Source organism: Passer montanus, unplaced genomic scaffold (genome assembly GCF_014805655.1).
Source record: "Passer montanus isolate IOZ18808 unplaced genomic scaffold, ASM1480565v1 scaffold5, whole genome shotgun sequence".
NCBI classification, from domain to species: domain Eukaryota; kingdom Metazoa; phylum Chordata; class Aves; order Passeriformes; family Passeridae; genus Passer; species Passer montanus.
Window position 1 is genome coordinate 1,351,902 of NW_024369929.1, and position 17,124 is coordinate 1,369,025.

The window sequence follows — 17,124 nt, forward strand, 5'->3', positions numbered from 1 at the left end:
CACAGCTTGCAAAAGTAGCAGTGATGCAAAGCCAGGCATTACTTAAACAAGTACAACTGATTCCTGATCAAAGGATGACACTGCTGGAAGAAGCTAATGAAAACACAACTAAGGCCTTATGCAAACCCAGGGAAGGCTCAGAGATTTTACAAGCAGGCACTGAAGAGTTTGTGAGGAGAGCTGTTTCAAGAAGAGGGATAGCAGGGAGCTTGCTGGCTCCCCACCCCATCTGCTCACCACGTGGGTCTTGGAACAAAGTGCTGTGAATTCAGGCTGTGCAGGCACCAAGCTGCTCCCCAAAGCTGGTCAGAGACACTCCCTGAGCCCCCCAGCACAGCAGAAGCTCTGTGCTGTCTGATGAAGGAGGCAGAGCTGGGTTTAACTCCAACAGTGGGTTTTCTGGATTGGGACACACCAGCATGACCCTGGGCTGCAGGGATGTGTGGATGGCAGCAGGGCTCAGGGGCTCACACTGGGGCCATGTAGGGCAGTGCTGGGATGGCAAGGCTTTACCAGCACACAGCTCTCTGCTCTGTGGGTCTCAGTATCCCTGCACTCAGCTGTGGATGGCTTTCACCAGGGGAGAGTGCTGGGTGGGAGCCTGGCTGCTGGAAGCGTTGCTGCTAGGTGCTGGAGTGAGAAAATGCAGCTGCACCCAGAGTTGGAACAGTGTGGGGTAGGGTCAGAAATTCTCGTAGTGATGTGCAAAGTAGGTCTGGTCCCTCTTGTTCATCTGCCGGCAGGCCTGCTCCACGCTCTTCGTCATCCCGGGCGGGCCACAGCTGAACACCCCAATCTTGTGCACCTGGGGAAGGAGGGAGCCAGAGGGGTCAGACTGCAGCACAGTTCCCCCCACAGTGCAGCCCCCCTTGCTCTCTGACAGCTTGGGGCATGGGTGCTGGCCGAGCAGTCTGTCTCAGCCTCCAGAGGCTTTTGGGGAGGTTGTCACGTTCCCATGGAGCTGCCAGGGCCATGGAGGAAGGATGGGAGCTCCCCAGCTCAGGTCAGGTTCCTGCAGTAGCAGGGGGTGTTTGGTTGGTGTGGGGCTTTGCTGACTCCTGCAGCTCAGCCTGACTCCAGAGGGAAAACAGGATTCATTCCCCTTCCACTCTGTTCTTGGTGCAGATGCCACCGAGGTCTCCAGGCCCGTGGGCACAGGCTGGGACCAGTCCTCCACAATGGCCAGTGGCTGCACCTCCTGCTGTCCCCAGCCCGACACTGACCTCAGGGTGCACCTCCTGCAGCGAGCTGAAAAAGGGCACGAAGGGAGGGCGCCCAAAGTGCGTGATGGAGCGCAGCCCCGTGAACAGGCTCTTGTTCAGCACCTTCTGGAAGTGCCGCTCACAGATGTACTGAAAGAGAGATTGGTGCACGTCAGATGGCCCAGCATGGCCCTGCAGAGCCTGGCATGGCACGGCTGGCATCCTCCCCCTTGGATGCCCAGGCTCACCAGCATGGTGGTGCGCAGATCGAACTTCTCAGCCAGCTGAGTGATGTAGATGTGCACAGAGACCAAGCCGTTCTTGTCGGATTCTTCCACCTCCCGGATGATGTCCGTCAGCCACTCGAACTGCCGCTGCGTGCGCGTCACCCAGATGAAGTAGATCTGTGGCACATTGGAATGAGGCCCAGAGTGGGGCCAGCATCCTTATGAATCTCTACAGACTCCACAGAGGATTTTAGCCCCAAAGACACCACCAGCAGCAGGAGAGGCATTTTAGAATCACAGAATCAATTAGGTTGGAGTAGATCTCTGAAATCATTGAGTCCAACCTCTCAGGGGGCCTTGTCTTTCAGACACTCTTACCTTCTTACACAGCAGCTTGGAGTTTATGGATGACTTGAAGACCAGGTCCTTGAGAATGGATGCGAAGGGAGTCACCCCGATGCCTCCTCCCACCAACACCGACACCTCAAACTTGTTCCACTCCTGGTGGCCCTCCCCAAAGGGCCCGTCCAGGTAGAGCTGGAAGGGAGTCAGCTGTTAGCAGAAATCTCTGCTTGCCCAGGTCTTGGAAGCCCCCAGGGCTGCAGAAGTGCCTCAGGCTTGCACAACCCTTTGCTTTGGCCTCAGAGGTGCCCCTGGGTGACACCCTGTGCGGGGCTCACCTTGGGCAGTGTGCCGAGGAGGGCCAGGTTCTTGGGCGAGTAGAGCTCCCGCAGGCGGGTGGTCCAGGGCCCCACGGCGCGGATGTGCAGGCTCAGCGTGTCGTCGTGCGGGGCCGAGGTCAGCGTGAAGGGGTGGTACTCCGTGGTGCCCAGCCCCACGCAGGCGATGCGCACCCACTGCCCAGACTTGTAGTCAAAGTCCTGTGGCCGCTGGAACTGCAGGTGGGTCACGCCTGGGGGGAGATGGGAGGGGGCTCCGTTAAGCTGGAGATGAGGAGTTGGTGTTCCTGCATCACTGTGGCCCCTGATGCTCTTGTGGGGAGCCTGGGCTGGTGCTGTGTGGCCAGGGATGTTGTGGTACCTGAGGGCAGGAGCTCGGCTTTCACCACGCTGATCTCCACCTTCTTCCTGCTCAGGCTGTACAGCTTGTCTGCACTGTAGATGAGAGCTGGGATGATGAAGTAGATGTAGAAACGGGGCTGCTGGATCAGTGCGTAGCTGCCGTGGATGATAACCTGGGCAGGGAGCAGAACCCTTTAGCAAGGCGAGTCATCACCCCAGGGATGATTTGGGGGCAGCTCAACAGCAATGGGGAGCCAGCACTGGGGCTACCATCTCCCTTGGGACTGCCCCGAGCTATTCCATCTCATCAGCTGCACTGACTTCACCTACAGGCTTGCAGTGCACCAGCACCACCCCTCCCTTCCAGCCCAAATCCTTTACCAGGATGTAGAGCAGCATGTAGAGGTGGTGAGTGATCCAAAAGCCCTGAAAGCTGACGCGCCGGAAGTGGCGTGTGGCAAACACGTACATCACAGCAAGGACCACGAGCAGCAGCACTCCCGTCATGCCTGTGAGAGGAAGAGTTGAGTGTGGGGGAGAACAGGGCAGCCCCACAGGGGGTCTGGCTGGACGGGGCAGAGGGCTGCCCATCCTGGACACAGGTGTGCAGGTCTGTCTGCTAGGTGTTCTCACCTGGAACAGTCTGGAAGAACCACCAGTAATACTTCTGTGGGAGCTGTGACCTGGAGAAGGACAAGAGATTGCACCATGGAGTGACCAGAAGGAACTAATGGTTTCCATTTTCACTTCTGTCCATGCCCAGGACACCCTTGTCTGGACTCTGCTTCAAATTCCACCTACCCATCATTGGTAAAGACAGTGGAGAAGAGGCAGGACAGCACACTGAGAGGTGTGACTGAGAAGATGTAGACATTCACTACGTGACCTGCAGTGTGGAGCACTGTAAGGGACAAAAACACGGAGAAAGAAGCATCACTTGATGTGGATGGAGATGTGTCAGACTCTGCTGATATCCCCAGGCACCCAGGGCTTTCTGTAGTGGAGGGCATCTCTGTCTCTGCAAGGTCCTTAAGCTTCTGCCTGGTCCTGCCATGTGTGATGGGCTGGTCCTCTGCTGCTGGCTGGCAATCCCCCAGCAGCCCTCCTACCTGAGAAAATCAGGGCTGCCATGGCAATCCAGCGGTGGAAGTCGACGGCGGCGTCGAAGGGGATGTAGTGGTTGAGGAAGGTCTCCCGCAGGACGGTGATGAGGTTGCGGCACATGGTAAGCAGGATGTAGGAGTACATGAAGGAGATGGAGGCAGCTGAGCCCCGGGAGATGATGATCCCCACGAAGGTGGTCTGTGCAATTCCAGTGCTGGGGGATGCAAAGGCATAATCTGGGGAGAGAGAGCGGCGGGGGTGAGCGCTGAGGGCCATCACCTTTCCTGCAGCAAGGGGACAGCCACCTGTGTGGCTCCACCAAAAACAGGACACCAGGGATGGGTTTGTGTGGGGAAAGGGGCACAATGACCCAGAACTGCTGGATGACAGTGTCCTTGGAGATCCAGGGAGGAGAATGTCCACCTGGAAATCTGCAACTTGGGACTGTGGCCTCAGATGGCGAATCCAATATAAGAGGTGTCCATAAACTGGAATGAGACCAGTGGAGACCACCAGGATGGGTGGGAGCTGGAGGACATCAGGGAGCTATGTCTATGTAAGGGAAAGGCTGAGGGAAATGGGCTTGTTCAGGCTGGAGGAGATGGGTCAGGGAAGCTGGCTGTCTGCAGCCATCTCATGGGTGCACAGAGGAAGTCTTTCTCAGGGATGCAAGGTGGAAGGATGTGAGGCAAGAGCATGAGTTTCACTATAGAAAACTCAGGTTTGAATTCTTGAAATTCTCCACAGGGAGGATGGTCAAAAACCAGCACAGGCCCAGCAAGGCGGTGGAGTCACCCGCCTTGGAACTCTTCACACCTTCTCTAGACAAGGCCTCCAGCAGCCTCATTCAGCTTTGGAAAAGGGTTTTCTCTGGGCAGGGCGTTACACCAGACCCTTCCAGAGATCCATTCCAACCTTTGGGGACTCACGCCAGGGGAGGACTGACACGGTTGCCAAATTTGTGCCAGGCAAGTCCCCACCATGCCCCAGGCGACCAGCACGGCCCCCGGCAGGGCAGGGTGGGCACTCACAGTAGGCTCTCTCGGCAAAGACGCCGGCGGTGACGGCGGAGAAGAGGATGACACAGACGATGTGGCGCCGGTAATTCTCCACGAAGCGCTTGAACTCCTGGATCTTCTGCTGGACTCTGTTCCTCTCGTACTTCTTCCGTTGTGCTTCCGTGTACAGGCGCAGCTGGTACTGGTTCACCCTGGCAAACACAGGAGTGCTGGTGTCACCGTGAGGGTTTCCTGGCAAGGAGTGGCTCAGCGCCCAGGTTTGGGTTTCCTTTTAAAGTACTCTTGCACATCAGTGGCAGGGGTGACCTGCAGAGCACACCATCTGAGGGTGATCTCAGGTCAGCCTGCTCTACAATGCCTTCAAAAGCTGGCAGCAAACGTGGAGGCAGTGACTCACAAATGAAACTGTAGATGAGAACTGTAAATTTCATAGTCATATTCAGCCATCAAAAAATTATCTGCAAAAGGGGAACTTCCTTAATTGGTGCAATTAAGGCAAACCAAGATATTCTGCCCATCAATAACAGCAGCTGAACTGCTTCCTTGAACAAATACTTGCTGCTGCCACAGCAGGAAGGACCAAGTTGTCTCCTGCAGCTCTTGTAGGCAGCCCAGGTGAACCAGCAGCAGCCCAAGAAGCAGAGGAGCGCAGGCAGGAACTGTCAGACAAGACCCTTCTCTAAAAGCCACTATGCCAATCTCTGGAGTTGGCCACTTCATCTGTTTGGAGTTTGTTTGTCGTTTTTTTTTTGCAGAGGCACATGACCCAGACCCAGCCATGGCACTGTCCTGCCAAGATGGGATTCTTTCTGTAGCTCCTTGGTCAAGGAGTGCCTCCTTGGAGCAGTGACATTTGCCTGGAGGGCTACCCAATCTGAGATGGAGGTGTGAGAAACAGCAAACAGGAGTAGCCCGAGCCCCAGAGGCACAGCTGGTGAGGGGACTCACTTTCTTCCTGGTCTCTTCCTCAGTTCCTGGCCTTTTCGCTCCATGTAGTGACTCACAGTGTCCAGATTTGGGTCTTTCTTCTCCTCTGAGATGGTTCTGTGAAAACAGAGCTATGTCTAGCCCACAGTTCTATTTACTAGAACTGCTTGCCGAAATTTTCCCCTTTTCTCCACTTCCCATCTCAGGCTCAGCTGGGAACATGTCCAGCTCTTTTCCACAAGCCTGCCTGCATTAATTCCAATAGCACATGGTCTGGATTCACTCCAAGATAACCCCTCCATCTGAAGAGCAATGCAGGATCCCCCTCCACACAGAGGATGCAACAGGCTCTGCAGGAGGCAATTCCTCCCTTCTGTGCCTGGGGAGGAGGAGAGCAGCCCCACTGCAGCATGCACCTCCCAGCCCTTCCCCAGCACTGGGAGCTCCAACATCTGCTGGGAGCATTTGTTGGAAAGCTTGGGGTGGAGGATAGATGTGAGCCAGGGCAGCAAGAGAAGGAATAGCAACAGTGACACCGAGGAAGGGAGCTCACCCTTTTGGCTCGCTCTTTTTTATGAAGGAGACACAGTTGTGCAGATTTTGCTTGGAGACCTCAGGGATTCCTTTGAGGAGACAAAAGGACAAACAGCCACTCAGAAGACGCAAGACAAAGTTTAGGACTCTCCTGTTGGCAGGGAAAAACTCTGAAGTGATCCAAACATGTCACACATGAAGGAACAGCTGATGCCCCGGTACTGCAGCTGAGGTGGGGAGACTGATGGGCCAGTGTTGGAACTCAGGACGTCTTTTGGATTGTCTTGGATGGCATGAGTTTCTGGCAGGGGGTCCTGAAACTGTGGCATGCAGCCAGAGGTATTGTGACTTTGATTTTGATTTATGGAGTAAATGACTAATTTTTTATGAAGAATTACAAGTCATAAAATTTTAAGTATCATAATATTAGTTGTCACAGGGTGAAAAGTAGAATTTTGGGATTTTTAGAACGGGGGTTTGGAGTCTTAAGATGGAGGAATTTGGATGTTCTTTGTTTTGTTTTTTAACTTCTATTTTTTTGGTGGTGATGGTGGCATTTTTAGATTGGTTTAGAGTAGAAGTAGACAGTCTAACATAGGTGATAGGTATTGGAAAATAATTGAAAATAAAGTACATGTAGTTTTTAGTAAAAATAGACAACACCAGCCCAGGGGGTGGGGAGGGTGCCCTTGACAGACCTGCAGATCAGACCTCTGCGGGTCCGAGAGAAAATATTTTAGATAATAGATAATAAACAACCTTGTGAACCAGAGCCAAAGAATCCCGACTCTTTCTTCCAACATCAAGCTGGGAAAAAGGGACTCTCAGAGTCATCCAGACAGCAAAGACCCCAAGAGGGCAGGATTTGAGAGTTCCATGCTGGGTGGTGCCCGTTGCCTGCAGCCTTGCAGCACCTGGGCTGTCCCAGTGCTGGTGCCACTGACCTTTGACGCAGAGCTGGGTGAGCCGGAGCTCGCTGTCGTGGTCCCGCAGCATGTAATGGAAATTCTCCCACGTCAGCTCATCCCTGTCCTGAAACCCCGAGGCCCGGAACATGGACTCGGTCACCTGCTCTGCCTGTTCTCTGGACAGGCAGTTGTTGGAGATCTCAATGAAGGACCTGGAGGCGAGATGGGAACACCAGCTGAGGCCCTCAGATAACACAGAGCAGAGTCCCAGACCAGTTTCATGGGAGAAATGGGCTCTTGGTTGCAACTGTGGAGTCCATGGTGCACAGAAGCACAGAAACTGGGACTTGCTTGTGAAGACATGTCTACAAACATTGTGAAAACATGTCTACAAACATTGTGAGAACATTAGGAGAGAGGAGGGAGAGTACCTGAGCATCCTCAGAAACTCCTCCTTGGAGAGGAATCCATTCTCATCAATGTCATACATCCTGAACATCACCTTGGACTTCTCCTCTGGGGACCCTGGTGGGGGAGAGGAAGAGGCAAAGTAAGAACAAGATCCTATTTTCATCAACAAAGATTATTTCACATGTTGGTTTTGAGTGTCTGGACCCTGCAGCAGTGGAGCCTCACCCTTCCACTTGACTTTCTCAAATACAAGGTGAAATATTGGGTAGACACACATTCTTTGTTGTGCATTATTTTTCAAAGTCAAAGTGTGCTTTTGCAGAGCAATGATTTTTCTGGGGGTTGTTTTGATTGAATCTGGCATTCAACACCTCCTCCTGTGAATCCCCTGTTCAGTGGTCATTTAGGGAGGATCAGGTATCAGACACAGTTGCTATGACCTCCCAGGTACAGGATGCACAGGCCCTTCAGGAGAAAGGGCTGACATGTCTGTGGTGGTGGAAGACAGCTCCCCTCATGAACCATCTTCCAGAAAACACAATTACATTATCATGGCCCATAACCCAAGCTGAAGCTGTCCTGAGTGAAGGAAATTTTAACCTGTAGCAGTGTCTACAGGTTGACCTGCTGTGTGAATCCTGTCCTCCACTCTGACAGTGCCTAGAAACAGGTCCAAGGGCAGCTGACAGGGGCATTAACCAGCTCCAGCTCCCACCTTTCATGAAGACCACCAAGATGTCCAGGAACTCCCGAAAGGAGATGTAGCCATTGCCATCCTTGTCAGCCAGGGAGAACATGGACTCCACGAACATGGAGTGCTCTTTGAGCCCCAGGGCTTCAGCAAACTCAGCCCTGCTCAGCTCACAGGTCAGAGACTCCTTTGCCTTCTGTGAAGATTCAAAGCTGAGCTCCCCAGCATCAGACCTGTTGATTTCCAGCACCTGCAGGTTGTGTCCCACAAAAAGAAACTCTGTGAGTGATGGCAGAGCTGTGAAACACCACAAGGCTGGTGTTTCCTTTCTGACCTATTGCACAAAGACTGGTGGCTCCCTGGCACAAAACTCATGGCAGATACCAAGGAGAATGTCCCGTGTCTTTCCCCTACACAATGTGACTTTTCACACTCCACGTGACTGACCACTCTGGAGACCTGTTACATCACCCAGTAATCTCTTTGCCACTATAGACACTCGTATCACTGCAGGAGATCTCCCTTTGTCTTCTACAAAGGAAAATGTATTTCTTGGAAGTATTGGCAGCTTCCTTGTGTGGGGCTTACCAGCTCTTCCAGAAAGCACCAGCCCCAATGTTCATTGCTTAATCAATACAGAAATACCTTCCCCCACACATCAGGGCTTGCTACACCTCTACACACCTGAGCAAACAGGTGCCTGAAGAAGGTCTCTAGAATTTGTTTTCTCTGCTCCTGGGTGACTGCGCGTTTCATCAGGCTCTGCTCCTTCATCTCAGACAGATGCAGGTCAAATCTGCTCTCCTTCAAGTAGTCTCCTAGCTTCCCAACAAAGGTGCTCCTCTCGGCCTCCTCATTGAAGAGCAGCACCTGCAAAGGACCCGCAGACTGGCTGTGATCACCAGAGGCTCAGCTCCACGGTTTTATTGGATCTGGTGGTTCTCAGGAGGCCACAACCTCCCTTCAAGGCCTTACAGTGCTCCCAGGGGTGCTAAGTGGTGCAGAGGACTGTGGAGGGTGCAGGGGAAGCTGTCATCACCCAGGCACCATGGCACTCACCAGGTCGTACTCCTTGGGGCTCTTCAGGAGCAGAGCTTTGTTCCCTCTGTTGTTGGAGAGGATCACCTCCACTCTTTGCTGGGCTTTCAGGTTGATGCTCCGGAGCACAGACCCTCTGCTGTCCAGCACTTTGAGCACTTTGTCAGCTTGGAACTGAATGTAGACAGGACAGTTGTCTGTCTTGGGCCCATGCCACTCCATGGCTGGTGGGAGAAAACACAAGACTCAGCTGGAAAGGTTCCTACTCATCTCAGAACCTCCTTCACTGAGAGGCAGTTTGGGAGTGATTTCATGACCAGGAAGGTCTCTTCTTAAAGGAGTAAGGATGATCTCCTCGCTGCAGAGCTCAAGCACATGGACACAGGAGGAGTACAGACTATGGAGCAGGGAGGCAGGATTTTTCCAGTGTGCAGAGTGAGGAGATACTGTCCCTGTCCTGGAGCTACTGCTGCAATTGCTCTACACAGGTTTCCTTCAGGCAAGGTGTGGTCTGGGAGGATTGGAATTAGAGGGGCATAGGTGGGAAATGACTCAGGTTGGAAGGGTATCTTGCCCAACCCCCTGCCCAAAGTAGGACCAGCCACAGGTCAGTCTGCTCAATGCTGTGTCTGGTCAGCTCTTGGATAGGATGGGCTACCAAGCTCTCTGGACTCCCTGTTCCACTGCTTGACTGTGTTTCTGGGGAAACAGTTCCTCCCTACATCCCATCTGGGTGCAAGCCCAGGCGCAGCCCTGCCCCAGTGTGTGCCCTGGCTGAGCAGCAGCAGCAGCAGATGCCACCGCGGGGCTGGCAGTGCCACCTCACCGTGTATGGCCTCGCCGGACACCTCCCTGCGCACGCTGGTGCCCTGCTGCCTTTGCAGCTTCTGGAAATCTCTCTTGCGGAAAGCAGCAACAACCCAGGCAACAAACAGAGTCACTGGGGACACAAGGGAGAAGGGGGCATGAGAGATCACGGAGCTCCTTTCCCCTCTTGGCTCCCTCCTGGTGCCCAAGGACCCTGCCAGCCCAAGCACCTCAGCAGAGACCGGGACTCAGCAGCTCCAGCTGGGAGGTGCTTTGTCCCTGGGCACTCAGCCCCTTTCTCTGGTGCAGAGGTGGAAGAGGAGGAGGGTGACAGGAAGAGGAAACAGAATGACAAACCCAGGGGCAGACAGCAGAGGACGACGATGATGATCCCGAAGCCTGCGCCGCTGCCTGCGAAGTAGTCCAGCACCACCATGGGCGTGCAGTTGGCCAGGTGCTGAGCTGTCAGCTGCTGGGGCTGGGGGCATGGGTCCCCTGCAAGGGGGAAACAGGCTGTGAGTGTCACTGACCTTGTACCCAGCTCACCTGCATCACCCCCCGGTGGTTAAAATGTTGATGGGGGTCATGGCTGAGTGATGGGGTGCTTGATTTAAACCCCACACCTTGGGGACAGCCTTTGGGTTTGGGTTCAACTTTTGCCTGCCACAGCAAACCAAGCACAGAACTGGGCTCAAGTGCTCTGGAGGTTCAGCATCATCACCTCTGCTGCTGGGATGGGCTGACCAAGAGGCACCTGGGCCACAGCAATCTGGGGCTCAGAGCCTACACTCATCTGGATGCTGCAAATCCAGGAAGTCCTCCTGGTGTGATTACAAGGAACGCACACCAAGGGAACAAAAGCACCTTGCAAGGTCTGGAACGTTGCCCAAATGTAATGCTTACAGTAAATGGGAAGATGTGGCAAGATTCCAAGAGGAAAAGGCATTTTGCCAAAAGTAATATGCATTTTCCCCTTGGGATCATGCCTGCCTGCACTATAGCCCTCTTTCAACATCTGCATCATGCATCAACGTCTTGCTCACAAGCAACCCTTGCATTTTTTCTTCATTTTTCTAGTTTTTCCTGGTCATAGCAGGTGTGAGGCTGAGAAACTCTAAACCTGATGTGTTCTCTGTGCCATTTACTCACCAGCTGTGTCACTGGGATGACTCTGTTTTCCTTGTTGCCTTGCAGGAGCCATTCCCCCCCTGAGCCCTCCCATTGCAGGGTGCACTCACCCTCTCTCCAAACGAACACGTGGGGCTGGAGGTCTGTGGATGTGGCAGAGGTGACAGAAGTCAGGACGCTGTGAAAGGTGGTGTTACGGATCTCCCCGATTTCCTCCTCTGTGAACAGCCTGAGGAAAAACGACGTGGAGACAAATGGTTGCCCAAGGTGCCACTGACCAGCAGCAGGAGGGAACTGAGGAAGCTGGAGGATGCTTTTTCCTCCAGTTTTCCTGTGTTACTGGGGTTTGCAGTGCAGCTCACAGAGACAAAGCCATTACCCATTCTTGGTGTTTTCGAACCAAAACCTGTCACCATCACGCAGGCGCAGAAACTGTTCCAGGATGATGGCAGAGAAGAGGGAGCCATCAGCCTCCAGCATGCCTCCAGGGAGCAGCTCCAGCCCAGCCACGTTGTTGCCATACAGGGCAGCGACCTCCTGCAGGACCTGTGAGAAACCCACCACACATCTGTGAGCACAGGGAATTCTGCCAGGGCATCACAAAGTGTTGGCAAGACTTAGGAGGTGTGAGGAATGTGCATTTCCCAGGCATTACACACATCTGTGGGCTGGGAGGATGCTGAGCCTCACACAGCCTCGGGCTCATGGCTTGAACTTGAGCAACTGAGCATCACTCCCAGGGCACAGCAGCTCTAGGAGGAGCAGAGTGCCTGGTGGCACGGGAGTGTAGCACTGGGGCAGGATGGTTTATTCATGCCATGAAATTACACAGTTACACCCCTGCAGGCATGAACATCAGCCAGGGCAGGACACGCACTGATCTCCCTCTTCCTGTAGAATTCAGTTCCTGCCTGGAAGGTCCCATCACCCGTTGGCCCATACACATTCCTTGCCCAGATCTGTTCCCTGTTACCTGTGGCTCCAGGTGTGGGGCAAGGTTTGACCAGTTTTGGAGAGGTTTCAACCCAAAACGCTGCCGGACTTGGTTATAGGTCGGCAGGCCAAAGTCTCTCCCTCGCTGAATCCAGCTGGCCACGAGGTCAGTGCGGGAGTACTTCAGGGGCCCATACCAGTAATCTGTGGGTGGACAGGCTCCATGTGTCCTGTGGCTCCCTGCACCTCCACTAGAGAGGCTGAAGTGTGTGGTTGGGTGCTGATGAAGCAGGCAGTGGGACCTGCCTCCCCAGCACAGCCTCAGGAGAGGGGGTCCCCCTCCAAGGCACAGCTGCAGTACAGACCTTGGAGATCTTCCACCACAACGTTGTCCTCCCGCTCTGCTATCTGTGAGCTCATCCCCAGCAGGAGGTTGTCCACATCTTCTGCCTGCTGCAGCCCGGGGCTCTGACAGGCATGGGAAGAGCAAGTGATTCCTCTTTGCACAGGGGAGGACAGAAAGTAGCCCCACAACCCTGAACTGGTGCCCAGGGGTGCAGGCTCATGGTGTAGGGGAATTGGGAACCTCTTCCAGGCTCATTTTCTCCACATCAGATCAGCCTCGAGGTCTGAGCCTGCCACAGCTGAAGGCTGGGATGCTGGATGGGGAGGATCCCTCCCACCTTGTCTGGCTGTCATGCTCTGCACCCAATTTCCCCTACACTCCCCTGTGGAGTGCCCCATAACACAGAGCAAGGGATGAAGCCCCTGGCCAGCCTGCCACATCCTCAGGACGCTGGTGTTCCCTCCCTGGTACCTCTCTGCTCCAGTAGCTGTTGCAGAGCCGCGCTGCTGGGAACGAGGCGCCGGAGGCAGACACGTTCTGGAACCGGCACTGGGTGTCTCTGGAGCAACAGAGAAGGACTGAGCACACAGCCCTGAGCCAGGGCTGCCCGGAGCTGCCAGGGCTTGGCTGTCTCAGCCGAGGGCAGGACATGGGGAAGGGACAGAGACCATCCCAACAAAGACCATTCCCAGTCACCCACCCGGTGTGGGCATCCCCTCCCTCGCACAGGCACTGCAGTCCCATGGTCCCACCAGGCTGCTCCTACCTCTTGTAAACCCCTGGAGGCACCATGGTGGCCAGGAACTGCCCCGCAGCTGCCACAAATTCAGGAGAGAGGCTGGGGTCCAGGTGCTGCTGGTAACCTGTGGGGCAGTAGCCAGGCTGGAGGGAAAAGAGGCCAAGCTCCCTCTTCCCCCCCACCCACCAGCTCCCCCAGTCCCCCTCCCCTGCTTCCAACACTCCATTGCCTGCCTCCCCCTCACCTCGGTACTCTGGGACCCGCGTGCCCAGCAGGGTTGGCAGCCACTCGTACAGAACAATGCTCTAGGGAACAGGGAAGCTGGGTCAGGGCCAGAACCATGCAAGATCTTGGGGGTCCCAGCAGAGCTGGGGGGTCGTGCCCCTCACCTGGAAAGTGGCGATGACCCTCTTGCGAGCGTGCTGGAAGAGATCCTCATCGGACCAGGCAGGGTGCTGCTGGGCCAGGGCTGTGGCCAGCTGGTTGTGGTAGCGAAACCAGGCGATGCTCTCAGCCTGCAGGAAGGGGCTCTCGTTCCCCCAGGCACTCCCCAGGTCTGCAAGAGCCACCATGGCCATCAGTGGGGGATGTCACCACTGGGTCTAGCTTTGCCCATGGCTGGAGGAGCTCACCCAGCCCTGTGGATCCATCCCTTGTCACTCTTCCTTCCTCCCCAGGCAGACCAAGTGAGAAGTGAGCAAGTGAGAAGGAGTACCAGGCCCCCAGCATGACCAAATGCTGGGCAGGTGAGGAATGCAAAGCAAGCCGAGTGGGTTTGTACCAGCAGCAGAGCTGAGATCAGAGCTGGTCTTTGACATTGTCACCTGGGCATGTGGCCTCTGGAGTTTCTGGTGTGTCCTTGCTGGGGCTCAAATCTTGGGAAGCTGTCTGCTCTCCCACAGCCCTCCTGATCCATATATCCTGCCTTCCTGCATCTTCTGCCCTTTCCCCCTTCCTGGGCTCCACGCTGGGCTCAGCTCCAGGGACCCCGTGCTCCCAATCAAGGATAAAAAACTATTGGAATGCCACCCTTACCGTAGATCCCTCGGGGACCACCCTGTCCCGTGGATGGATCCAGTGCCTTCCACATGGGAACCCTCCCGTCCGTCTGCCTGGGGAGGCTCCTGGTGGGCCCTGATGCCAGCTGTCCCCCCAGGAAGCTCCTCAGGGCATCGCTCCAGGAGTGTGAGGGGCCGTAGATGGAGCTGCCATCCAGCCAGCCCGTCATCTCGTTGGTCTAGGGCAGGCACAGGGAAGAGGCATTAACAGGTGCCAGGGTTTCACTGGAAAGGTGTAAAAATGAGGTCTGGAAGGCCTCAGTCTGCCTCTTTTGCTCTTGCAAAGCAGTCTGTTTTAATCCCATTTTAATAAGAGCTCTCAGGAAGCAAATAAATACACAGACAATCTCTTTAGGAAGTAGCGCCAAGTAGAGGAAAAGACCAGGTACAAGCTTTTCAAAAGTACATTTGGGATTGGTTTTCCCCCAATTATTTTGACTATGCCCAGAAGCAGACATCTGTGAGTCCCTATGTAGGCTGGAAGGGGACTAAACCCATCTCTGGGGAAACTGGGAACACCAGAGCTGTCCCCTCTGATCCCACAGCAGGAAGTCCCACTGTCCTGGCAGCATGTTGAGTATCTCCCCTGCCAAATGTTTGCATGGAAACATGATTTTTAATCTGAAAACATGCTGGAGTTTCCAATTTTTTAAGCTTTTAAATGTTGACAAAAGCATCACTTGCTAAACTGATCTCTTCAGGGTTTGTCACATGAAAGTTTCAGGGGGGGATATTTCACTTTGGTGATTTTGGCTGGGAAGATCTCTAGCATGAAAGGAATCTGGGGAACACAAGCAGAACAGCAAAATCCAGAGAAACTGGGGGAAAACCTGGATTTATTTTCCAAAATGACTGAAATTCGGGGAAGCACCCCAACTTTCTGTCAATGCCAGCTCAGCTTTGTGATACATTATTAAAGACAGGACTTGGTGCCTAAAAGAACGTGCAATTATTAACTGGCCTAATTACCTTTTCTTCATTCAGGAAATGCTTTGACCCTGGGCACTCACTAGCATTGCTCAATGTGAAACCTGCAAGTTGACTTTGGGTTCATTTAGTTGGTCCAAACGCTTGAGAGATGTGTCTTTTTAAGGACATAGTAGCGCTCTCATTTTATTTTTAAATTTTTTAAAATTATCTTGGGTGCTACTGAGCCTGATGGTGGGCGAAGAAGAATTTGGACGAAAGGCAAAGAGGAAAGAGGAAAGCACACCCACCTGTTCCCGGGGGTTGTTGGGGCTCTGTCCTGTCTCTGCTGCCCAGCGGACGCGCTGGAAGGGCAGGACCACATCTCCAGTGCCTGCAGGGTCAAACACGGGGTCTCCAGGGGGGATGTGGATGTTGAGGAACTCAGCAGGGCAGCCGGGTTTCTCTGTCTCCAGGATGTCCAAGAGCACGTGGAAACCTGGCAGACACCAAAGCGTGGTCAGCAGCTGCCAGGAGTGCTGCCAGCACCTGGAGCAGGACACCATGGGCAGGCTGAGGGGACCACCATGTGCAGCAAGGGTGACCCAGGCCAGGCTGAACAGGGCTGGAAGAAACCTGTGGAGCAAGATGACCATTGAGATCCCTTCCAACCCAAACATTCTGGGATTCTATGATTTCCCAGAGGCAGACATCCCCAGGCCAGGTTGAACAGGGCTGGAAGAAACCTGTGGAGCAAGATGACCATTGAGATCCCTTCCAACCCAAACATTCTGGGATTCTATGATTTCCCAGAGGCAGACATCTCCAGGCTTGGAGACCCAAGACCCCACTGAGCTCCTGGGAGACTGAGAAAACTGCTCCAAGCTGCAGCAGTTTAGCCCAGCACGGCTCTTATCGCATCTGTCCCGTGTTTTCGCCGTGGGGCAACTCCACTGCTAAAAGAAATGAGGAAGTTCCCAACTGACAAATATCAGCACTTGGGTCAACTGGCAAAGGTCACCAAAAGCCCACACGGGCTCTCCTAGCCAGACAGTGCTGTGGTGACCCCATACCCGAGCTTTGTGGGTCTGATACCCCACGAGGGCTGGGTGAGGAGCGCTCCGATGCCTGGCCTTGGGCGCGTGAGAAACCAACACTTTTCAGCCCCAACCACTTCTTTGCAGCCGGGGAAGGGCTCTGGGTCTTACCGAAGAAGACAGCCAGCACGGTGGTGTTCCTGCGGGAGGGCAGCCCCGAGGGTCCCCGTGCCAGCGCGCGGCTCAGCCGGCGGGCGTTGGGCACGCGCGGCTCCTGCAGTGCTTGGTACACCCCATCTGCGTAGCTGGCGGGCAGGAGACGCAGCAGCCTGGCTCCTGCAGCACCAAAAAACAGGGGATTTTGGTTCACCTGGGTTCTGCACTGCCCTGTGGGAGGCACAGCCACATGTGGATGTGTGTTCAGGTCCCAGAAGACAGCGGGAGCATAGCACGGGTTCTCAGAGTGGCCAAGAACACGCAAGCTTTGGTGGCATTGCCCAAAACATCCTGCAGCACTGGAATCAGTGCTCTCAAAGCCAGGAAGGATCCTCCTCTCTTCTAGTCGTCCTTCTCTTGTCCGTGTGATCCCTGCTGCCTCCTGGAGGTCTGGGATGGTGCTCAGAGGGTAACTGGAGCGATGCTGAGCTGTCCCGTGTTGACTGTGTAATCCTACACAAGTGTGGTGTTTTCCAGCACCACAGGGAATGGGAGAGGGAACAGCCAGAGAGGCAGCGAGACAAGTGTGAAGATGAGAGAGAAACACCCTGATTTTACATGCACTGCTGGTCTCAAAACTGAAAAGCCCAGAGGCAGGAGATCACTTCTCACTGATTTTAAAAAGCTTGTCTCCAGTGTGGTGGGCTCCATTTACTGGAGCTCCCCAGAACTGGGGGAAATCCTGAATTCCTACCTTAGTTTGTGGCTTAGTTTCCAAAAGTTAAGGTCTGATCTGTCTGCTCTAGAAGAGGAAGACCTGGTCTGTCAGGGCTGGTTTTTCCTGTCAGGCTTTGATGTAACTAAAGGCTGGTGACACACATGTCATGTGGGAGAGCCCTTTGGACTCGAAGCTGTGGCAGTGTGTCACCAG

General features: G+C 54.4%; 1 protein-coding gene across 1 annotated transcript in view; it reads right to left on the reverse strand.

The window, feature by feature from the left end:
• The window catches only part of LOC120508906 (dual oxidase 2-like), a 24,206-nt gene continuing 7,082 nt past the window's right edge, over positions 1-17,124 (reverse strand). Inside the window, 31 exon segments of the mRNA XM_039722970.1 lie at positions 1-805; positions 1,224-1,352; positions 1,451-1,606; positions 1,808-1,966; positions 2,110-2,342; positions 2,471-2,624; positions 2,833-2,960; positions 3,085-3,134; positions 3,253-3,352; positions 3,561-3,791; positions 4,587-4,765; positions 5,523-5,618; positions 6,055-6,124; positions 6,980-7,155; positions 7,375-7,468; positions 8,070-8,295; positions 8,730-8,915; positions 9,105-9,307; positions 9,910-10,023; positions 10,248-10,385; positions 11,129-11,247; positions 11,398-11,564; positions 11,992-12,155; positions 12,317-12,419; positions 12,769-12,856; positions 13,064-13,160; positions 13,281-13,341; positions 13,426-13,592; positions 14,072-14,273; positions 15,312-15,499; positions 16,209-16,373. Coding sequence (XP_039578904.1) covers positions 683-805; positions 1,224-1,352; positions 1,451-1,606; positions 1,808-1,966; positions 2,110-2,342; positions 2,471-2,624; positions 2,833-2,960; positions 3,085-3,134; positions 3,253-3,352; positions 3,561-3,791; positions 4,587-4,765; positions 5,523-5,618; positions 6,055-6,124; positions 6,980-7,155; positions 7,375-7,468; positions 8,070-8,295; positions 8,730-8,915; positions 9,105-9,307; positions 9,910-10,023; positions 10,248-10,385; positions 11,129-11,247; positions 11,398-11,564; positions 11,992-12,155; positions 12,317-12,419; positions 12,769-12,856; positions 13,064-13,160; positions 13,281-13,341; positions 13,426-13,592; positions 14,072-14,273; positions 15,312-15,499; positions 16,209-16,373 — 4,466 coding nt within the window. The 3' untranslated portion in view covers positions 1-682.